Raw genomic sequence first — 24,491 nt, forward strand, 5'->3', positions numbered from 1 at the left:
ATTAGAGCAAGAACCTTCCCTACAAAATCCCAAGGTTTGCCAGATAAACCAGATGAACCAAAACCACTGCATTTGTAACTCCCCAACAACCAACAAACACCCACAGAACAAAAACATACTCTTTGCGAATAACACAGAATAACACGACAGGGCAGGGTTCTGAGCCGGTCTGGAGGGACTAAAAGAAAATTAGCAGGTAAGGACCTAATTTCTCCTTCTTTATTGTCCCTCCAGACCAGCATAGAAACTGATGGGACATACCAAAGCAGTAGCCATCATGGGCGGGACCCCCGAAGGGCCACCACTAGAATGTGCTCACCGATCACCGTGTCCCGATGCATCTGAACATCCACACGGTAGTGACGAACAAAGGAATGGAGAGAAGACCAAACTGCAGCTTTACAGATATCCACCAGAGGCACAAGAGAAGACTCAGCCCAAGAGGTTACCTGGCCCTGAGTGGAATGAGGTTTGAGAAATTACAGAACAGGTTTTGTTTGGTTACCGATAGAGCATAGGATCACCTACAAAATTCTACTACTAATCTTTAAAACGAAAGTAAATGGCCAGCAAGAATTTATTAATAATTTGCTTATCCCCTATAATTAAACTAGGACCCTACGATCTACTGCTCACAATCTCCTTACTGTTCCCTCATTGAAACTTATCAGTACAATGAGGACCACAATTTTTTTCTGTTAATGCTCCTTTTCTCTGGAACATACAACACTCGGGAAAATACAACACTTATCAATTTTAAGGTGAAGCTAAAGACATTCCTTGTCCGCGATGCCTTTGTAACCTAAACTGTCCTTATAAGGACAACTTAGATTTAAGAAATATTTCTACTTTCAGTTCCCCAACCTTTTGTTCTTCCCCTTAAGTGTTTTCTTTTCTTTCTATTAATTGTAGTTCTAATCCCCTTTTCCCTTTTGTTCCCGTTCATCTTTGTCCTTAAATTGTCTTTTCCCTTGGTTTATTTTTGATTAAATTACATTTTAATTGGTATATTGTTATGGCATTTTTGTACATTACCTAGAAGGCTCGAGTGGGCGGTATAATAAATTTTAAATAAACCTGAAGTTACACCGAAGCAATAGCCTCCTTGATCCAACGCACAATGGTAGCCTTGGAAGCACCGTCTCCCTTATGAGAACCCGCAAGGACGACAAACAGAGGATCCAATTTATAGAACCCCTGGGTCTACTGAACATAAGAGTAAAGGACCCTATGGACAACCAATTTGTGCAACTGTCTCTGATCCAAAGAGCCCTCCCGACTACCCAAGACTGGGAGGACCATGGACTGGTCGATATGAAAAAGAGAAATCACTTGGGGAAGAAAGGAGGGAACCGGCCACAACACAACCTGCCTGAAACTCAGAAACGCATCTCATGGAAGTAATGGCCACCAGGAAAACTGTATTAAAAGTAAGGTCCTTCAAAGTGCAGGAACCGAGAGGCTCAAATAGAAGACGAATGAGAACACAGAGAACCAGAATAAAATTCCATGCAGGAACCACAGCCTAAAAGGTGGTTCAGAGCAATTTCACTACTTTCAGGAATCCAATCATATCCAGAGAAGAGGCCAACTGCCGAACCTGCAAGAGACCGCAAAAACTCCAAGATGTGAGGCAAAGCAGCATAGAGGGGCTCAACCCCCTGCATGGAACACCACTCCTCAGACAGACACCAAACACACATATGGGCCTGAGAAGTAGAAAGTCTTTGATACCTAACAGAGTGCAGATCCCCTTATTGGAACATCTCCACTTCCTTAGGCGAGCCCTCTCAAGAACCAAGCTGTGAGACAAAGGGAACCCGGATTGAACATTGGAATGGGACCCGAGTCAGAAGATCGGGCGAGAGGGGCAGTGAGAGAGGATCTGCTATGAGCAGATGAACCAGATCTGAACACTATGAGCGCCTGGTCCAATTCAAAGCCACCAGGATCATGCAGCCTGTGTGTCGAGCAATCCTAAGAACTACTCTGCCCACCAGAGGCCAAGGAAAGGAGGAAAGACAGTGTACAGCCAAGCCTGTACTTCAGCATCCAGTCCTTCGGCGTGGCAATCTCTGTGCCAACTGAAGAACCTTGGCACTTTGGCTTTGACACTCGTGGCCATGAGGTCCATGATCAGCCGACTCCTCAACTGAACAATCAACTCAAACGCCTCCTACCCGAGACACCACTTGCCAGGATCCAGAGCACGAAGACAGAGAAAGTCCGCCTGGACATTGTCCACTCTAGTTATGTGGGAGGTTGAGATGTCCAGAAGATAAGCCTTTGCCCATTCCATGAGGAGGGAGGTTTCCAGAGCTACTGGATGACTCTTGGTGCCCTCCGGCCGATTGATATAGGCCACCGCTGTGGCATTCTTGGGAAGAATTCAAACTGACTTGCCCTCCAGCAAGGACTGGAAGTCCACCAAAGCTAGCTTAATGACTTTGGACTCCAGAACAATGATCGACGAGGACTCCTCCACCGGTGACCACCCTAAACTGAGTGACTGAGGCACTGAGCCCTCCAACCGAAGAGACCAGCATCTATGAGAAGCACTGTCCATTAGAGAGTTGCACAGGGACAGAAATCCTACCCGTCCCCCTGAGGAATCCCCCCCATCCCCACCCGTCCCTGCGAGGAATCCCCTTCGTCCCCGCCCATCCCTATAAACTTCAAAAATAGTTATTTCATTTAATTATGCTACTGAATTAAAGGCTCTAGTAGAGACCCATTTACAAATAAGCAAAGACACTTTATTAATTTAGAAATATTAATAGGGAAAAATACATACTTTGTAAATGGGTTTCTACCAGAGCCTCTAATGTATATGTAAATATAAAATATAAATACTCAGCTGATGAGAACCCCCAAGCTGTCAGCTGAGGACTTCTTTTGCAATTGGCCAGGGGTCCCTATGGGCACTCAGTGGCTCATGGATGTTGCCAGTGACTGCTGTGCTTGGTGGAGGGGAGTTCTGGCCGTCACTAGAGGAGGTCCTCTGCTGGCAGTGCTTGGGGATCCCTACCAGTCACAGCAAGGGTCAGCAAGTACTTCAACACTGTAGAAATAAAATCAGAAATGCATTTCCTTTTCTTTTGAACACAATACAAAGACATCTGCTATATACATTTCCCAAAGCTAACATATTTTAGTCAATAAATTACGTTTTTTACCTTTGATGTCTGGAGACTTATTTTTCCATAAAGTTGGTCCCAGTTTCTTTTTTCCGCTTTCCCATCTTCTGTAAATTCTTCTGTTGCTGTTCATTGGTTCCTCTTACCATGGTCCAGCATTTATCCCTTTCTCATCTTTCGCCCCTCTGCCCACTAGTCCCATGCCCAACATTTTACCAAATAACTCAAATTGGAATCTACATTCTCAAATTTATGAGAAACAGACTGTGAAAATTCTACTGTTTGTTTCACTGTTGACCTGAGAAACCCTTCCACTCTAGAAATACCTAACCACAAATCTTTCAAAGTAATATCTTGTGTTTCCACCGATTGTGGTTGATCCTTCACTACATCTGAAAACTCAAGTGTTTTAAAAATACTTTTGCTGCGTTTTTCAAGTGCTCATAATGAATGCGCCAAAATCCCAAGCACAACGCCATATAAAAATGGACTGAGAAAAAACTGATTGTAAGAGGGACTGCACAGCCCACTTGTACTGATGCCAAAAGTCAGTGTCTCAGTCTCCACCTGCTGGCAGAGGAGTGTAAACCCATCCGTTTCTGTGCTGGTCTGGAGTGACGATAAAGAATTTTGATTTTCATATTTGTGACAGAGTAGGATAATTGGTAGATGTAGTACTATTAGTAGCATGACAGTTGGTAGGAAGATCCTACCAATTGTCATATCCTATGAATTATCTTCCTCCCAACTGTCATAGACCCGATATCTACAACAGGGATCTTGCCTTTCACAAGACAAACTTCAAGGTATGATGCATCTTACCTGTTGGCTGTGAAGCTGAGGTATGCATGTCCCATAGGGACCCTGTATCTGGCACTGACATCGATCTATTCATAGATGGAATCATTCCTTGCTCTCCACTTCTAGGACAACAAAAGTTAGAGAGACAAGACAAATCAGTAGGCACAACACATAAGTTTAATTCTAAACTATTGTGTCTTCAAGCTTTCTAATCACAAGACAGACATAAGGAGTAACTGAGAAGCCATTATCAATTTTGCTAATGCTTTCATGATCTCAACAGTAGCATAGTCTCTCAGAAGCAGACATGTTGTAAAGATAAGAATAAAATTTAAGCATTCAAAGCTTTGCAGGCATATTGTAAATTCCAGAATAACGGTTGTAGATGAGATTTTGGAAAGTTTATCTTGAACCCAAGATTCTGCAGTAACCAAACAGTCCTCTGGGTCACCAGAGCAACTCCCTGAGACGTGGAATCCTTGATGAGCCAGTCGTCCAGGTAGGGAAACACCTGAAGACCATGGTTCCTGAACGCTGCGGCCACCACTACCAGGCACTTGGTGAAGACTCTGGGTTACGAGGCCAGGCCGAAAGGCAGCATTTGGTATTGATGATGAAGATGTCCCACCCGGAATCTGAGGTATTGATGGGAGGCCGGATGAATGGGAATGTAAGTGTAGACCTCTTTGAGATCCAGAGAGTATAACCAGTCGTTCTGCTCGATGAGGGGATACAGGGATGCCAGGGTCAACATGCAAAATTTTTCTTTGATCAGAAATTTGTTGAGCACCCTGAGATCCAAAATAGGGCGCAGATCGCCCGTCTTCTTCGGAACAAGGAAGTACCTGGAGTAAAAACCCTTGTTCTGTTGAGCCAAAGGAACCGGCTCGACAGCCTGGAGCTGGAGCAAAGCCTGAGCTTCCTGAAGAAGAAGGGCGGTCTGGGTCAAGTTGGAAGGATACTCTCTTGGAGGATGTTCCAGAGGAACTTGATGAAACTGAAGAGAGTATCCCTTCCTGTCGATGGAAAGGACCCAGAGGTCGGTGGTAATAGTCGTCCATCGATGGTAAAAGTGATGGAGATGACCCCCTATCGGTGGAAAAACTGAAAACGGCAGCACGATGGACGTTATGCTCTCCATGAGACAGTCAAAAAGGCTGAGGAGCCTTAGGGAAAGCAGATGGCTGAGGCTTCTGTTGTTGCTTTTGGGGATGCTGCCTCTTAATAGGCTGACGGATGGCAGGAGCCTGTTTAGGCTGGAAACGCTGCTGGTAGATCAACGGTGGGCGTGATGGATGAGGAGGAGCAGGCTTGGGCTTCGGATGAAGAATGGATTGGAAGGATTTCTTGGTCCAAGAGCTTTTTGGTCGCCACCTCAATGGACTCGTCGAAGAGGTCAGTACCAACACAGGGGACATTGGCCAGCCTGTCCTGAAGATTGAGGTCCATGTCGATGGTCCTGAGCCATGCCAGCCGGCGCATGGCCTCCGAGCACGCAGTAGCCCGAGCAGACAACTCAAAGGCATCGTAGGAGGACTGCATCATCTGCAACCGGAGTTGGGACATCGAAGCCAGAACCTCCTGGTAATCAAACTGTGCTCGGAGGAAAAATTCAAAATAGGTGATGAAGTGAAAGTTGTAATTAAGAACCCTGGATGTCATCATGGAATTCTGGTAAATTCTTCTGCCAAACCTGTCCATGGTCTTGCCCTCCCTGCCAGGCGGAATGGTGGCATACACCTGGGAGGAATGAGACCGCTTCAATGAGGACTCCACCAAGAGGGACTGATGGGAGAGTTGGGCACCATCAAATCCTTTATGGAGGACCGTGCGGTACCTGGCATCCAATTTGCCCGGCACAGCAGGGATGGAATAGGGTGTCTCAAGATAACGAACAAAGGTCTGATCCAGCAGCTTATGAAGAGGAAGCTTGAGGGATTCAGCAGGTGGTTGAGGGAGATGCATCGTCTCCAGATACTCCTTCGAGAATTTGGAACCTGTGTCCAGTTGAATGTCCAAATCAGCAGCCATCTGCCGAAGAAAGGAGGACAGCTGGTCAGCCAAAGCAGGGCCTCGAGAAGGCCTCGGGATCCAATGAGGACGGTGATCGAGAAGGCGAGAAAGACCCCATCGTGTCTTCGAGCTCCAGTAGTGGAGGAGGCGAAGTAGCCGGTGGGGAATACTGACGAAAAGGCTGCTTCCGATGAGGCGAGGCATGCCTGGATGAGTGCCTCGAAGAATGTCTCGATCGCTGATGCGAGCTGTGTCTGGAATCAGGCCTCGATATACGAGGCGAGTGAATCTTCGATGAGGCCCCCAGTGAGTGGATGGGGCTGGAAGCAGTTGATCGAAGCAGAGGTGATTGGGTGGAAGCACCTTGAGGCACCCGCAAAGACTCTACTCCTTGCATCGAGTGAATCTGCTCCTTGCGATGCATGCACCGATGCCAGACCAGACACTCGCAGAGACTCTGCTCCCTGTAGAGAGTGTGCGTACTGCTGATGCACTGGAGGCGGCTCGAACCCACGGGAGACCTCCGCTTGCACAGGCTGGATTTGAGAGAGAAGCTTGGGCCCCATGGTGGTAAAGAGCTCAATGAATTGCTTCTCAAGCAAGGTCTGGAACGAAGCCGGCAAGAATGGATCCGCATCAGCAATGGGACCACCTGCATGGGCCTCGCGCTCCTTAGAGGCAGTGTGAGAGTGCTTGGGCTTAGAAGCCTTGGGCACTTTTAGCATTACCGGGGATATTTGGACCTGTGCTACCTGACCTGAGGAGACGGAGGAAGGCTTCGCAGCGGGGCTGCTGTGCTACCTGACCTGAGGAGACGGAGGAAGGCATCGCAGCGGGCACCGAGGCTGAGCCGGCACAAACGAAGCAGGCTTGAGGATGCTCGGGGCCGCAGAGGTGGAAGGCTGAAGAGCAGCGGCAGATGTCGAAGTCGAAGCACCCTTCGATGAAGACAGCTCCATTGAAGATTCCATGCTGAACTGCGACTCCCAGAAGAAACAACGACGCTTGAAAGCACGTGCTGTGAGTGTGGAGCAAGGTCCTCACTATTTTGGAAGGTGTTGAGGCCTGAGATACCGAAGACAGCGTCAATGATGGTCCGTGAGCGAAATCGCGCACTGGCACTTGACACACTTTTAAAAACCAGTAATAGGCCAGGACACAGGCTGGAAAAGTTCTTACTTTTCTGCGGAGCCGAGAAGTCCGTCTTCGACTCTCTGCGTGAAGTTAGTTCACTTGCGCCTTCTTAAAGTACATGGTTTTGGGTTCTTTTACTCAGAATTGTTGCTTTTCGTCGTGCTTTCTTGTTTAAAAAAAAAAAAAAAAAATTCTTCAATCCGTTCGACCGGGCAGGCCACGTGGCCGCAGCCCCGCAGCTTTGATCTTGCGGCGGAGCTTTTCCAGCCTGTGTCCTGGCCTATTACTGGTTTTTAAAAGTGTGTCAAGTGCCAGTGCGCGATTTCGCTCACGGACCATCATTGACGCTGTCTTCGGTATCTCAGGCCTCAACACCTTCCAAAATAGTGAGGACCTTGCTCCACACTCACAGCACGTGCTTTCAAGCGTCGTTGTTTCTTCTGGGAGTCGCAGTTCAGCATGGAATCTTCAATGGAGCTGTCTTCATCGAAGGGTGCTTCGACTTCGACATCTGCCGCTGCTCTTCAGCCTTCCACCTCTGCGGCCCCGAGCATCCTCAAGCCTGCTTCGTTTGTGCCGGCTCAGCCTCGGTGCCCGCTGCGATGCCTTCCTCCGTCTCCTCAGGTCAGGTAGCACAGCAGCCCCGCTGCGAAGCCTTCCTCCGTCTCCTCAGGTCAGGTAGCACAGGTCCAAATATCCCCGGTAATGCTAAAAGTGCCCAAGGCTTCTAAGCCCAAGCACTCTCACACTGCCTCTAAGGAGCGCGAGGCCCATGCAGGTGGTCCCATTGCTGATGCGGATCCATTCTTGCCGGCTTCGTTCCAGACCTTGCTTGAGAAGCAATTCATTGAGCTCTTTACCACCATGGGGCCCAAGCTTCTCTCTCAAATCCAGCCTGTGCAAGCGGAGGTCTCCCGTGGGTTCGAGCCGCCTCCAGTGCATCAGCAGTACGCACACTCTCTACAGGGAGCAGAGTCTCTGCGAGTGTCTGGTCTGGCATCGGTGCATGCATCGCAAGGAGCAGATTCACTCGATGCAAGGAGTAGAGTCTTTGCGGGTGCCTCAAGGTGCTTCCACCCAATCACCTCTGCTTCGATCAACTGCTTCCAGCCCCATCCACTCACTGGGGGCCTCATCGAAGATTCACTCGCCTCGTATATCGAGGCCTGATTCCAGACACAGCTCGCATCAGCGATCGAGACATTCTTCGAGGCACTCATCCAGGCATGCCTCGCCTCATCGGAAGCAGCCTTTTCGTCAGTATTCCCCACCGGCTACTTCGCCTCCTCCACTACTGGAGCTCGAAGACACGATGGGGTCTTTCTCGCCTTCTCGATCACCGTCCTCATTGGATCCCGAGGCCTTCTCGAGGCCCTGCTTTGGCTGACCAGCTGTCCTCCTTTCTTCGGCAGATTTCCCTATGTTGAAGCTCATTTGCCACTTTTTGGCCCACTCTTCCAGTGTCGTTAGATCCTTTTGGAGATCTTCGCAGTCTTCCATGGTTTTAACCCTGCTGTATAGTTTGGTGTCATCCGCAAATTTAATGACCTCACATTTTGTTCCCACCTCTAGGTCGTTTATGTAATGTAATTTATTTCTTATATACCGCTACATCCGTTAGGTTCTAAGCGGTTTACAGAAAATTATACATTAAGATTATAAATAATAAATAAAAATAAAATAAAAAAGGTACTTAAAAAATTCCCTTACTGTCCCGAAGGCTCATAATCTAACTAAAGTACCTGGAAAGTAATAGTGAAGTGAAATGAAGTGATAGAGGAAAAAGTAAAAATAAATATTTTAACACGATAGCAATTGATCAATTTACATTGTAAGGAAGAAAGGAGAGGTAGTGATAGATGCAGAAGGTAGAACCGTTAAACAGTAGAATTCTGAAGAAATTTAAATGATATAAATAGAACAAAATAAAGTTAAAAAGTAAAATAATAGATAAGAATATAGATATTTCTTAAACTGGTAAGAAAAATAAAAATAGAACATTGTCTTAAATTCACGGTTTCAGTGTCATTGATGATAAAGGGCTTCTTCAGGGAAGAGACCTTGCTGACTGTCTCATGATGCCCATGACGCCTCCACTGCGATGGTCTCCATTCATGTACTCCTACTCATGATGTACTGCCTGTGCTCCAAGGAGGTAGCCCCAGATGAGGCTCATGGTGAATAAGAGATTTCCTCCTCTGTGAGAAAGTCGTCCGTTGCCGATAGTTAATGTGTGCCGGCGTTGCTGTAGCTGGGCCGACGGGGTACTCTCGCTCTGTTGTTCATGTGAACATCGGCATTAAGCTTTGGATAGAAGCCGGGCAATGGGACTCCGGGTCAGAAGTTCCTGATTTCAAAATAGGCAAGTAATGACATGACCGTAGTCGTTGAAGCCAAACGTGCAGGAGATAGACGGAGGTGGTAAAAAACACTGCAACGATCGTGGGCCGCCCAAACTTGACACTGGAGGTGAGGCGGAGCCTCCCATGGTAATTTCCCGTTCCATGCTATTTGCCAAAGCCAGCGCTTCTCAAGTTTCCGCTGTCGCTGCTCGGCAGATGTCTCCCGGCAAGACCCAGAGCGATTCTGGCCATGGCATATAGATATGCAATGGCGGCGGATGTCTGTCAAATGCGATAGCATCCCGCCAGGTCCGCTCAGCATCAGCTCACCGCTGTGTTCGGGTCTCAGCCTCAGATCTCCTCTGTTCAGGTGATCCATGTCTCTCGGCCTCTGCTGTTGTTGCGGAGAGAGACCCGCCGCCACGACCCCAGTTGCCATCAACCTCCGACCTCGATCACAGGACAAGGCCACCCCGATTGTTGCACTCGCTTCAAACCATCAATAAAAGACAGTGGGTTTAAATTCAAAATAATAAGATCAACAAAATTAGAAAAGAATATTGTAGTAGTATAAATGTAAATAAAAAACCAAATTAAACCAAATAGAATAAAAGAATCCATAAATCCATAAAAAATATAATATAAACAAATAAAAATGGTGGGGGCGCCACAATAGCAACCTAACCCGGCGACATCTTGGAAAAAAAAAAAAAAAAATTCTATCTAAAATTCTATCTATGTGACACGTGAGGTCCGCCATCTTTGCACCAGGCAGGCAAGTGACCAGGTGATCCTCATGCCCACCAGCCACCCAGCTATCTACATGCTTAATAATCAAATCAACAACTACAACTGCTGTTCTAATTTTTCCTTGCTGGGTAGAAGCCCCTGGAGACACATCCTCGGTGCAAGGATCCCCTGGTGGGCGGGTTCTAGTACATGATTATTTCCTATTTCACCAAGGTGATGCTCTCCTTCTAGGAGGCCTCTCTCCTCCGGCAGCACATGGGCTACAAGACTGGAAGTGGGACATCTCTACAACATCCCTGCAGGTCTTCTCTATGTACTTTTCTGTCTCCCTCAGCTCCTCCAAGCCTGCTACTCTAGCTTCAAGGGAATGTACTCGTTCTCTGAGAGCTAGAAGCTCTTTGCAGCAAGCACACACATCTACCTTCTCACCAACCGTGAGAAAGTCATACATGTGACAATCAATGCAAAAGACTGGATTGCACGAATACAGGATATCCGATGCAATACTCGGAGAGAGCCCCCAAGAAAGAGACTTGAGAGTACTTGTAGACAAGTCAATGAAACTGTCCGCGCAATGTGTGGTGAAAATGGCGAACAGAATGCTAGGAATGATTAAGAAGGGGATCACTAACAGATCTGAAAAGGTTATCGTACCGTTATACTGGGCCATGGTACACCCCCTCCTGGAATACTGCGTCCAACACTGGTCGCTGTACATGAAAAAGGACATAGTACTACTCGAAAGGATCCAGAGAACGACAACAATGGTTAAGGGGCTGGGGAAGTTGTCGTACGAGAGGCTAGAGAAACTGGGCCACTTCTCCCTTGAAAAGAGAAGACTGAGAGGGGACATCATCGAAACATTCAAGATATTGAAGGGAATTGACTTAGTAGAGACAGAGAGATTGTTCACCCTCTCCAAGGTGAAGAGAACGAGAGGGCACTCGCTAAAGTTAGAAGGGAAAAGATTCCGTACAAACATAAGGAAGTTCTTCTTCACCCAGAGTGGTGGAGGTCTGGAACGCTCTCCCGTAGGCTGTTATAGGGGAAAGCATCCTTCAGGGATTCGAGACAAGGTTGGATAAGTTCCTACTGGAATAGAAGATACGCAAGTAAGGCTAGATTCAAAAAGGGCACTGGTCCTTGACCTAAGGGCCCCTGCGTGAGCGGACTGCTGAGCACGATGGACCACTGGTCTGACCCAGCAGTGGCAAATCTTATGTTCTTATATTATAGGACAATCCTTAGAGGGAACACTGATTAAAAGTCTAAGCAATAGCTGGTAATTTGGAACAGTCATGTGACCTATTTATGCAAATCAGCTGAGCTGCTAATAGAGAAATTCTAATTCTCAGACATGAGGGCAAGTGCTTGGTCATCTATGAGAACTACAGTTGAGAATGTCAAATACAAGGTATTGCCCAAAATCTGTGCTCAAAGGAAAGCAGTTCCATGGCTGAACTATAAGGTAGAGCTGGAGGGGCTGGAGTGGTAGCTGAAATTACGAAAACCAAAAGGGAAAACAATATTTTACCTGCTTTTGAGAGCCTGTAGCTGCTGCAGGAACATGGTTAGTTGCTGCTGCTGCTGTGGTGTCAGGTCCCCTGAAGCTGCCTTCTGTTGTAATGCACATTGTGCATACTGCTGCCTGCTGAAGGACAGTGAAAACAAAAGAAAAGGGAGAGGAGGGAGGAAAGAATAGTCTAATAAAGATCCTAAACAATTCTAGCACAAAATATGACAGGTATATTTACTAGGTAACCAATCAGAACATGAAGACAACCTTTCCTAAGAGATTCAGCAAGCTGAGTAATCCTCAGAATCCTTAAGAAAAAGAGATTACCGGCACATAGGTGAGACATTCTAGACAGTAGGATTATTTCCCCATAGCTGTATGCTGCTGCAGAAGGAATCCACTCCAGATTTATCACTCTGCCTATGTTGTACTTCACAGGTCTCTCTAGCTCCACCTACAGTTAACACCCAAGCACACAGAGCCACCTAATACACATGAAGAAGAGGCAACTGTTGCAAAAGGCTTAAACAAATTGTTCTACTAAAAAAGTAACTACCATTAATCGCCAACACAAGCTTCAAAGGAGCTCAGAAACTACTCCTCAATACAGTACATTGAATTGGTGACCCATCAAAAGCGAGCAGAACATTGGCGTGCTGACATTTGCGCGGACAAATGCACGTCGCCCTATTTCCTCCCACATTGCCTTCCCATTTGCGCTCTAAGGGGGGGGCTGGGGGGAATTAAACTCCCGTTCTCATTGAGGGAGTGTTGGGGGAAGGGATGCCGACGCATACCATTGATGCAAACACCCTCAATCCACTTACAATTTCATTGTAAACGGAAGGAAATAGGGTGGCGCAAATTTTTCACAGCCCTCAAGGGTTGACAGGCATCCAAGAATCAGTTTGGAGAAGCATAAAAAGACTGGAAGCTGGAAGCAGACGCAGGAAGGACAGGTCAGTGAGTCTAGAATGTCTCACCTATCTACTGGAAAAGAGCATACTAGGGTAAGTATATAAAGCACAGTTACTTACCGTAACAGTTGTTATCCAGGGACAGCAGGCAGTTATTCTCACATATGACTGACGTCATCCACAGAGTCCAGATGCAGACAGCCTCGCAAGCAAACTTGCTTGTAGAAAACTTAGAAGTTTAGAGTCTGCCGCACTGCGCATGTGTGAGTGCCTTCCCGCCCAGCACAGGGCAAGTCTCCTCAGTTCAGACAGCTAGCAGAGAAGCCAACCAGGGGAGGTGGATGGGTTGTGAGAATAGCTGTTTGCTGTCCCTGGATAACAACTGTTACGGTAAGTAACTGTGCTTTATCCCAGGACAAGCAGGCAGCCTATTCTCACATATAGGTGATCTCTAAGCTAATCAGAATGGGATGGTGGGAGTGTTGGCAACTTAGGAGAACAGATTTTGTAACACTCTCTGGCCATAATGGCCATCCCGTCTGGAGAAAGCATCCAGACAATAATGAGAAGTGAATGTATGAACTGAGGACCAAGTGGCAGCTTTGCACATTTCCTCAATAGGAGTGGATCTGAGGAAAGCTACTCAAGCCACCATTGCTCTGACTTTGTGGACTGTGACTCGACTCTGTAGATGCAGTCCAGCCTGGGTATAGCAGAAAGAGATATAAGCAGCCATCCAGTTGGAGATGGTACGCTTTGAAATTGGGTGTCCCAACTTGTTCGGATCGAAGGAGACAAAAAGTTGAGGAGCAGATCTGTGTGGTTTGGTGTGTTCCAGGTAGAAGGCCAAAGAACGTTTACAGTCCAGAGTATGAAGAGCTGATTCTCCAGGATGAGAATGAGGTCTTGGAAAAAACACTGGAAGTACAATGATTGGTTGAGATGAAATTCTGAAACCACTTTAGGTAAGAATTTAGGATGAGTACGGAGGACCACCTTGTCATGATAGAAAACTGTGAAAGGTGGATCAGCAAACTAAAGCTTGCAGCTCACTGACTCTTCAAGCAGATGTAAGATCAATGAGAAACACCACTTTCCAAGTGAGATATTTGAGATGAGCCGTAGACATTGGTTCAAATGGAAGCTTCATCAATTGAGCAAGAACAACATTGAGATCCCAAACCACTGGGGCGGTTTGAGAGGAGATTTGACATTGAAAAGTCCTTTCATAAATTTGGAAACCACCGGATGAGCAGAGAGGGGTTTTCCTTCAGTAGGCTGATGGAAAGCAGCATTTGCATTGAGATGGACTCGGATCGATGTAGACTTGAGGCCAGAGGTGGATAAGTGCAAAAGATAATCCAGAACACAAGATAAGGAGGAATCTTGAGGCTCCTTATCATGAGAGATGCACCATGTAGAAAATTAGTCCATTTCTGGTGGTAGGATTGTCTAGTGGTAAGCTTTCTAGAAGCCTCTAAAATGTCTTGTACAGGTTGAGAAAACTGAAAAGGAGTTATATTGAGAGGTACCAAGCTGTCAGGTGCAGAGACTGCAGATTGGGATGAAGTAGAGATCCTTGAATCTGTGTAAGCAGAGACAGAAAAACTGGTAGAAGGTATGCTGCTCTGCTGCTGAGTTGAAGTAGAAGGGACGGGCAGAAGCACGACGATGCAGCCGGCACCCTGCAAAACATCGGTAAACCTCCTAAGGGCACCTAACAGCCTGTTGTGCTCAACCCCTGATTAACAATAGGTGAGACTGCCTCAAGGACAGCCCTGAGCTCCAGAGAAAACTAAACAGGCTGGCTAGCAGGTACCCAGTTACAGACCGAACTCTGGGAATTCAAGCAGGCAAAGCTTCAAAATCGCTCCAAGCACTAAATTACTTGAAAAGGGGATTAAATTACATCAAGATAAAAATAATAAAATGGGGAGGGGAGAACAAACACTCTTGCAGGCACGCGTGCAAAAGGAAAGAACTGAAGGTGGAGCTAGAAAGCTCAGTGAAGTACAACAGCAGCAGAGTGAAAAATCAAGAGTGATTCCTTCTGCAGCAGTACATGACTATCGGGAAATAACCCTACTGTCTAGAATGTCTCACTTATTATACTGAAAAGGTAGTTATGGGAAAGGAGATGACCATAACAGAAGCATGACATTAGAAAAGCTGATGCCTCTACATGTACAGTATTTGATTTCTGGCTGTTATTGGGGTGTGGGGCGGGGGAAGAGAGAAAAACACAGATATCTACCATAACAAGTGTTATCCAGGGACAGCAGGCAGATATTCTCACATGTGGATGACGTCATCCACGGAGTCCCAGTACAGACACTTCAAAAGTGCATCGCCACTTTAAGATTTTAGAAAGTTCACGATAGCATGCACCACGCATGAATGAGTGTTTTCCCGCAGTTCAGTAAGCCAGCTAAGAAGCCAGCCAGGGGAGGTGGGTGGGTTGTGAGAATATCTGCCTGCTGTCCCTGAATAACACCTGTTACAGTAAGTAACTGTGCTTTATATCCCAGGACAAGCAAGCAGCATATTCTCACATGTGGTTGACCTCCAAGCTAGCCAGAATGGGATGGTGGGAGTGCTGACCTTTAGGACAATTAATTTAGTAGTACTGACTGGCTGAAGTGCCAATCCCATCTGAAAAAAGATTCAAGACAGTAATGTGAGGTGAATATATGAACCGAGGACCATGTAGCAGCTTTACAAATTTCCTCAATAGGGGTAGATCGGAGGAAACCAACCAAAGCTGCCATAGCTCAAACTTTATGTGCTGTGACACGATTCTCCAGTTGCAGCCCAGCCTGAGTATAACAGAACGAGATGCATGCAGCTAACCAGTTGGATATTGTTCTCTTAGTAACCACATGCCCCAACTTGTTAGGATCAAAGGAGACAAAAAGTTGAGGAGACGTTCTGTGAGGCTTTGTTCTGTTGAGATAATAAGCCAAAGCTTGTTTGTAATCAAGTATGAAGTGCCGTTTCTCCTGTATGAGAATGAGGCTTAGGGAAAAAAGCTGGAAGCACAATCAACTGATTGAGATGAAATTCAGTCACTACTTTCAGCAGAAACTTTGGATGTGTGCAAAGAACCACTTTATCATGGTGAAAAACTGTATAAGGTGGATCTGAAACTAATGCTTGAAGTCCACTAACTCTTCTGGCAGAAGTAAGTGCAATAAGAAAAACAACTTTCCAGGTAAGATACTTAAGATGAGCTATAGACATTGGTTCAATGGAGGCTTCATCAACTTAGCAAGCACTACATTAAGATCCCAGACTACCAGAGGTGGTTTCACACTGAAAAGACCCTTCATAAATCTGGAGACCAGAGGATGAGCAGTTAGGGGTTTACCCTCAACTGGCTGTAATAGCACTGAAATGGACTCTAACAGATGTAGACTTGAGTCCCGAGTCAGACAAATGAAGAAGGTAATCCAACACTAGATCAATTGAGAGGGATGTTGGATCATAGTGATTAAGAAGACACCAGGAAGAAAAACGAGTCCACTTTTGCTGATAACATTGTTGAATGGCAAGTTTCCTGGATGCATCTATGATACTTCTAAAATTTTGAGACAGGTGAAGCCCAGCTTCAGTCAGCTCAAGAGATACCAAGCTGTCAGGTGTAATGACTGACTGAAGGTTGGGATGTAGAAGTGCACCTTGACTCTGCATAAGAAGAGATGGAAATATTGGCAGAGGTATTGGATCCCTGGAAGTAAGCTGAAGTAGAATGGATGTCTGGGCTTCCAAGGAGCTATGAGAATCATGGTGGTAGCCTCCCACTTCAGTTTGACAAAAGTCTTTAGAACGAGAGGCGTAGGTGGAAATGCATAGAGACTCTTGTGTGTCCAATCCAATAGAAATGCATCCGTCTCCAGGCGGTGAGGTGAGTAAAGTCTGGAGCAGAACTGGGGCAACTTATTGTTGTGAGGAGATGCAAACAAGCCCACTTGAGAAGTGACCCACAGAGCAATGATGGGATGGCAAGCTGCAGAGTTGAGCGTCTATTTGTGAGGCTGAAGAATTCTGCTGAGCTTGTCTGCCAAGCAATTCTGTTCCCCTTGAATATAGACTGCTCTCAAGTAAATGGTTTGACGAGTTACCCAAAGCCAAATCTTTTGAGCTTCCTGGCAAAGGAGAGACACTGTGCCTCCTTGCTTGTTTATATAGTACATCGTTACTTGATTGTCCATGAAAAGGAAGAGGACTTGATGGGTTGGGAGAGGCTGGAAAGATTTGAGAGCATAATAAATCACTCTTGAGTTCCAGCAGATTGATATGGAACTTCTGCTCTCTGGTTAACCAACAACTTTGAGTTTGAAGACCATCCAGATGTGATCACCATGCATAAGTTGATGCTTCCGTGGTCAATACTTTTTGATGAGGAGGCAGATAAAAAAGCAGACCTCTGGATAGATTGGATGAGATCCACCACCACTGAAGCGATCAAAGAGACAATGTTACAGAAATGTGTTGCGAGAGAGGATCGGTTGCCCGAGACCACTGCGAGGACAGAGTCCATTGAGGTGTTCCGAGATGGAGCTTCGCCAAAGGGGTCACATGGATCATAGAAGCCATATGGCCAGAACCACCATCATTTGCCTGGCTGAAATGGTCTGGAGCTGGTCCACTTGATGACAAAGTAGAAGCAAAGTGCTCTGACGATATTGTGGAAGGAACGCTCTCATTTGAATGGTGTCGAGAAGGGCTTCAATGAACTGGAGTCTGAGATGGAAGAAGTTGTGACTTGGGAAAGTTGATCTTGAAACCCAAGTTCTCAAGAAACAAGATGGTTTGGTTCATCACAAGGACGACATCCAGAGAGGAAGGGCCTTTTATGAGCCAGTTGTCTAGATAGGGAAAAACGAAGACCCTGAAACCTCAAGGCCGCTGCCACTATGACCAGACACTTGAGAAAGACTCTGGGAGAAGATGCCAGGCTGAATGGTAGAACCTTGTATTGATAGTGATGATTTGCCACATGAAACCTGAGGTATTTCCTGCAAGCCAGGTGAATCGAGATATGAGTATAGGCACCCTTGAGATCTAGAGAGCATAGCCAATCATTGCAATCTAGGAGCAGATATAGAGTGGCCAGAGATAGCATTCAAAATTTCTCTCTAACCAAAAATTTGTTAAGGGCTCCGAGATCTAAAATCGGTCAGAGACCTCCAGTCTTCTTCGCTATTAAAAAATAGCGGGAGTAAAACCCTCGATTTCACCAGTCGAGAGGAACTTCCTCGATGGCATTGAGGGAGAAGAAGGGACTGAATCTCCTGAAGAAGAGAGGATTGGGGAGGGTTGAAAACAGACTCTTTGGAAGATGATCTGGAGGGATGGAGATGAAATGAATAAGTAACCCTCCCGAATGATTTTTAGAACCCAGAGATTGAAGGTGATGAATTCCCAATGATGGCAATAAATCTGAAGACGACCTCCGATTGGCTGAGGAAAATACTGGAGTAAGGGAATTGGAACTATGCTCTCTAGCAGCAGGTCAAAAAGAATGAGTTGACTTGTTGGGAGCAGCTGGCTGAGCTTTGGGAGGACGCTGCTGTTTTTGTTTCTTCTGTTGAGGTCTTACTGTAGCAGAAGCTAAACACACCTGATAAGATGAAGAAGGTCTGAAAGGTTTCGATGAAGGCTTAGATTTAGGCTTTACTAAAGTGTCTCATGAGCCATGAGTTTATGGGTTGCAACATCTGTAGAAGCCCCAAAAAGTTCATCTCCTAAGCAGGGGGTGTGGGCCAGTCAGTCCTACAAATTAACATCTATATCAGAGACTCTGAGCCATGCCAGACTCCTCATGGACACAGACATGGAAGAAGCCCTGGATGCGAGTTCAAAGATGTCATAAACCAAACGAACCAAGTACTTCCGTAACTGAAGGACAGTGCTGACGAGATTTTGAAAACCTTTCAGCTTACAAGAAGAAATATGCTTTTGATATGCCGGAAACTGCTTCATGAGATGTTTCAAGTAGCAGGAGAAATAGAAGTTGTAATTGACAGCTCTACTGGCCAACATGGTGTTCTGGTAAAGTTGCCGACCAAACCTGTCTATCATAGAGCCCTCCCTCCCCGGAGAAACCGATGTATAAACCTTTGATGGAGTAAATTTCTTTCAAGTAGACTCCACAACTAAGGATTGATGCGCGAGTTGAGGCTTGTCAAATTCAGGCAGAGATATGATCTTGTATAGAGTCCAACTTCTTAGGAGCCACCGGTACCGACAGAGGGGACTCCCAATTCTTATAGTCTCTCTCAAGATGCCATGTAGCATTGCTCAGGGAGATTGATCATAATCCAAGGTTTCCAGAAATTCTTCACAATACTTAGAGTCAGCCTCCAATTCACTGAAAAGTCCTTTCCTAACTGATGAATAAATCTAGAAAAGGACAACTTTTTAGTAGGAGAAACTTTGATGCCGGAGAGTCATCAGCATCAGTAGAAGGGGACGGGTCAGGATTCGAGTCATCTTGTAGATCAGTCTTGCAGGAGAGGAGGAGACATGTGCTTCGAGCCATGTCGTTCTGGTGTTGGGGTCACTAAATGCTTGCGTTTGCGTGAGACCTTTCCGGACTTCATCGATCTCTTGTCAGAACACCTGGAAGACAATGAGTGATGGTGAGCAGATGGAGATCAATGCCTGGAGGAATGCCTCGATGCATGGGTAGTCGGACTGGAGCGGTGCCGAGAGTCCTTGGGTCACACCGATGGAGCATCGACGGCACTGGAAGGCCTTGTAACATTAGACTCAGGCTGGGCTGGTACTGGAAAGTAAAGCATTGGGAGCAGAATTGAAAATGGTCCCCAAGTTCCTCTCAAAGCAAAGCATCAAGCTTCTGCTTCAAAGAAAGTACCGGTACCTGTGGCTTCGATGCCTGTACGTGCTGCGACACGTTCCGTAGAGGATGACTCCGATGATGAAGTACCTCTCAACAATGGAACTAGCCACTGCAGGGACTTGCGCTTGGTCAGCATGAAATGGCTCCCTGCATCCCTGAATGGGAAGGTAGTGGCTTCTTAGCTGCTTACCTGAAGGCGTGATGAGTTGCAACACCGGCAGATGCCTCTGGTGCTGTGGAGGACTTCGACTTGGATGGTGTCGATGGTGCATCTGCCTCCATGCTGACACCTAAGAGCTTCTCTTGCTGGAGAATACGATTTTTGATGGTACATTTTTGCAGCGAAGAACAGCGTTTACATGATTGTACACGGTGTCAGGACAGAGACATTGCAGGCACCAGCTATGGGGGTCCATCAAAGAAATAGTGTGAGAACACTGATTGCACTTTTTAAACCCAGTCAGCGGGTGTGACATCGACGGGAACACCGCCTCAGCCAAATTAAACTCGATGGCTGAGGCGTGAATGTAGGCCCCGCCGGGAAGAAAACCTGCGGATGGTGAAATAAGTTAAAAGAAAAAAAAATTAATTCTTTTTTTTTTTTTTACTTTTAGAGGAAAGAAAGAAAGAAAGAAAAAATGTCTAAGTAGACAAAAAAAAAAAAAAAGAGCATGAGAGCAGAAAGGCAAAGAGGAAAAAAAAAATCAACGAACTTTGAAAAATGTGACTTCTTAGCTCCGCAAAAAAACTAAGAACTGAGGGACCACGCGCCTACGTTGGGTGGGAAGACACACTCACATGCACAGTGTGGGCTATCGCGAACTTTCTAAAATCTTAAAGTGGCGATGCACTTTTGAAGTGTCTGTACCGGGGCTCCGTGGATGATGTGACCCACATGTGAGAATATGCTGCCTGCTTGTCCTGGGATAATAGTATTTATGATTTACCTGTTTATTAACTGTAAGAATTGCTGATGCTGGAGCTGTTGGTAGAGGGCTGCAGCTGCCAGCTCCTGCTGTTTCTTCAATCTATCCTGGTCCATGTTGCCCTGCAAGAAAAGGTTTGTTAATTAGAACAATTGTCATCATCATTAGAGTAGTGCAGGTAATCAATTAGAAATACAGTGAGCCCTCCGAATATGCGGTTTCAGTATCCGCAGATTGGGTTATTCGCGATTTAAAAAAAACAAAGCTGCATTCCGGACCTTCCCCGCCTCCCTACCACCTTCCTCCCGGCATCCCAGACCTTACCTGGTGGCCTAGCAAAGTGGTTCCCAACCCTGTCTTGGAGGACCCCCAGGCCAGTTGGGTTTTCAGGATAGCCCTAATGAATATGCATGGAGCAGATTTGCATGCTTGGCACCTCCATTATAAGCAGATCTCTCTCATGCATATTCATTAGATAGAAACATAGAAGATGACGGCAGAAAAGGGCCATAGCCCAACAAGTCTGCCCACTCTATTGACCCACCCTCCTTGATTTTACCTCTTTAGAGAACCCATGTGTATATCCCATTTCTTTTTAAAATCCGACACACTGCTTGCCTCAATCACCTGAAGTGGAAGTTCATTCCAATGATCAACCATCCTTTCGGTGAAGAAATACTTCCTGGTGTCGCCATGAAATTTACCACCCTTGATTTTCAGCGGATGCCCTCTTGTGGCCGAGGGCCCTTTAAGAAAGAAGATATCATCTTCCACCTCGATACAGCCCGTGATATATTTAAACGTCTCTATTATGTCTCCTCTCTCTCTACGTTCCTCGAGCGAGTATAGCTGCAATTTATTCAGCCTTTCCTCATACGGGAGATCTTTGAGTCCCGAGACCATCCTGGTGGCCATTCGTTGACTCAACTCTCAGCACATCTTTTTGGTAATGTGGTCTCCAGAATTGAACACAATATTCCAGATGAGGTCTCACCATGGATCTGTACAACGGCATTATGACTTCGGGCTTCCGGCTGACAAAACTTCTACGGATACAACTCATCATTTGTCTTGCCTTCGATGAAGCCTTCTCTACTTGATTGGCAGTTTTCATGTCTTCGCTAATGATCACCCCCAGATTACGTTCTGCCTTAGTCCTGGCTAAGGTTTCACCATTTAGTGTGTAAGTTTTGCACGGATTTCTGCTGCCAAGGTGCATGACTTTACATTTTTTAGCATTGAAGCTTAGCTGCTAAGTCGAGGACCACTGTTCCATTAGGGCTATCCTGAAAACCCGACTGGCCTGGGGGTCCTCCAGGACAGGGTTGGGAATCACTGGTCTAGCAGGCTTTCAGGGCAGGAGCGATCTTCCTACGATCCTGCCCTGTGCAGATCACTCATAGCAAATGGCTGCGGGGAGTTCCCGAAGGCCGAACAGGAGACCGAATCAATTTGGCCAACCGCAAAAAGCGAACCACGTCCGGTAAAGAAGTTAAACGCTTACCATGCAGCAAACCACGAAACGCAGACAAAGCAGCCAGCAGAACCAAAAGAGAAGACCAGACCTAGTCCGTATCCAGGCCATCCTGCAAAAAAATCCAAGTTGTGAGGCAAAGAAGCGCAAAATGAAACCACCCCTCACGCAGCACCCCACTCTTGAAAAATACGCCAAACACAACATAAGCCCAAAAGTGGAAAGCCTCTGAGACTCCAAGAGAGTGGCAATTACTTTATTGGAATAACCTTTCCTACCTAGGCGTTCCCTCTCAAGAGCCAAGTTGTAAAAGGGACCCGTATCGAACATTGGAATGGGGCCCTGAGTTACAAGATCGGGCAAGAGAGGCAGTGGAAGAGGATCTGCCACCAGAAGACGAACCAGATCCATGTACCATAGGTGCCTGGGCCAGACCGGAGTGCCGAGCAATGTAAAGAATTCTGCCCACCACCAGCCACGGAGGAAATATATACAGGCGACCCATCATTGGCCAGAGCTGCACCAAAGCATCCAACCCCTCGGCCTGAACATCCCTACGCTGACTGAAGAACCAAGAACTTTGGTGTTGACAGTCATGGCCATCAGGTCCAGGACTGGCTGACCCCAAGCCTGCACAATCAACTCGAAGGCAGGACCAAGACATCACTCTCGGGGATTTAGCATGTGACGACTGAGGAAGTCTGCCTGGACATTTTCCACCCCTGCTATGTGGGAAGAAGATGAGATTCTGTCCACACCATGAGCAAAGCCACCTCCTGCCCCACTAGATGACTCCTGGTTTCCCCCGATGATTGACATAAGCTATCGCTGTGGCATTGTCTGAGAGAACCCGAACAGACTTGCCCGTCAACAATGTCTGGAACACAAGCAACGCCAGCCGGATGGCTCTGGTCTCCAGAACATTGATCGACCAAAAAGCCTCCTGAGAACAGCAGTCCTGAGCTGAGCGACCGAGACCCTGAGCTCCCCAACCGAGAAGACTGGCGCCCGTGATAAGAACCGTCCACTGTGGCTGATCTAGACTCACCCCATGCACCAGATTGGGGAGACTGTGACAAACTAACTCCAGAAGAGAAATGGGAGAGTCCAACTCATGTACCTGGGGTGATCACCGCTGAAGCGGGTGTATGTGAGTTTGGGCCCACTGAACCACATCTAGGGAGGCCACCATCGACCCTGAGCCCGAGGACAAGGGGATACCATCAGAAGGTGAATCTGCGACTGCAACTTGACCATGTGGGCCTCTGGCAGGAAGATCTTCCCCAAGCTAGTGTCGAAAACCCCCCCAAGATACTACAGGTACTGAGACAGAGCCAACTGACTCTTGGACAGGTTGACTACCCATCCCAGCAACTGCAGGAATACAACCCGAGCCATAACCCAGGAGCTCTCCTGAAAAGACTTCGCTCTGATCAGTCGTCCAGATAGAGGTGAACCAGAATGCCCTCGTTACGTAATGCCGCCACCATGACCACAATGATCTTGGTGAATGTCCGCGGAGCCGTGGCCAGATCAAAGGAGAGAGCACAAAACTGGTAGTGCCGACCCAAGATCGCAAAACAAAGGAACCGCTAATGGAGACGCAAATCGGACCATGCAAGTAGACCTCTGTCAGATCGAGAGGTCAGAAATTCCCCCGGCTGAACCGCCAGAACAAATCTCTGGGTTTCTTTGCAAAAAGACAGAACACGAAGAGCCCTGTTGACCTCCGTCAGATCTAAGATGGGCCGAAAATTCCCCTCCTCCTTGGGCACCACAAAGTGAATTGAATATCTGCCTGTGCCCCACTCCTGCGGAGGCACTGGCACCACCGCCTGGAGAACTAGCAACCGTTGTAGAGTCTGGCTAAAGGCCCACTTCTTCCATGCAACCTGACATGGAGAAGCGATAAAGCGATTTTGCAAGGAGTGAGAAAAGTTCTAGAGCTTATCCATCCCAAATCACCTCCAGGACCCACTGATCAGTCGTGATCGCGGCCCACCCTTGGTAAAAATCTCACAACTGAGCGCCCACTGGAACCAAGGGAGTCACCGACAAGGAGTCATTGGGCTGGGTGGGCGGCAGAGGAATCATGTCCCCAGATGGACCTCCCGAAAGGACTACATGCGCTGAAAGAAACGACCCCAGGGCGACCCAGAGGCCGAGAAGGAAGCAGCCCCTCGACCACGGCGATATCTGCGGAAATCAAGCAAATGCCTCCAAGCAATGCCACCCTGTGCAGGTGTGTGGGCACGGTCTTTAGGAAGACGGGGCACCTTGGAGTTCGTCAAGGTCTGGATCAATTTGTCCAAATCCTCGCCAAAGAAAAAAGACCTTTGAAAGGGAAATTTTGGCAGCTTAGCCTTAGATGCCGCTTCCGCTGACCAAGCCTAAAGCCACAAGGTACAACGAGCTGCCACCCTGAGCACCATGGACTTAGCCGATGCTCGCAACAGGTCATACAGAGCATCAGAGAGTTAAGAGGCACCTATCTCAATTTGGGCTACCTCCTGATCCACCAAAGACCAATCATTAGACTAACGGTCAAGGCCATGCTCAGCTCACCAAAAACAGGCCCGAGCCATCAGACTGCCACAAATCGCCGTCTGAACTGCT

At 47.0% G+C, this 24,491-nt stretch overlaps 1 protein-coding gene across 11 annotated transcripts in view; it reads right to left on the reverse strand.

Moving 5' to 3' along the window:
* GIGYF1 (GRB10 interacting GYF protein 1) overlaps positions 1-24,491 on the reverse strand; it is a 332,123-nt gene that overhangs the window by 66,548 nt on the left and 241,084 nt on the right. For 7 of the 11 annotated variants that reach the window (XM_033924367.1, XM_033924371.1, XM_033924364.1 and 4 more), the window contains 3 exons: positions 20,423-20,523; positions 11,712-11,828; positions 3,960-4,060 (listed from right to left, as the gene is read on the reverse strand). In XM_033924367.1, coding sequence (XP_033780258.1) covers positions 3,960-4,060; positions 11,712-11,828; positions 20,423-20,523 — 319 coding nt within the window. The remainder of the gene's footprint in view (positions 1-3,959; positions 4,061-11,711; positions 11,829-20,422; positions 20,524-24,491) is intronic. The other 4 variants (XM_033924372.1, XM_033924363.1, XM_033924365.1 and 1 more) reach the window with 3 other exon arrangements.

Source organism: Geotrypetes seraphini, chromosome 16, assembly GCF_902459505.1.
Source record: "Geotrypetes seraphini chromosome 16, aGeoSer1.1, whole genome shotgun sequence".
In the NCBI taxonomy this organism is placed as follows: Eukaryota; Metazoa; Chordata; class Amphibia; order Gymnophiona; family Dermophiidae; genus Geotrypetes; species Geotrypetes seraphini.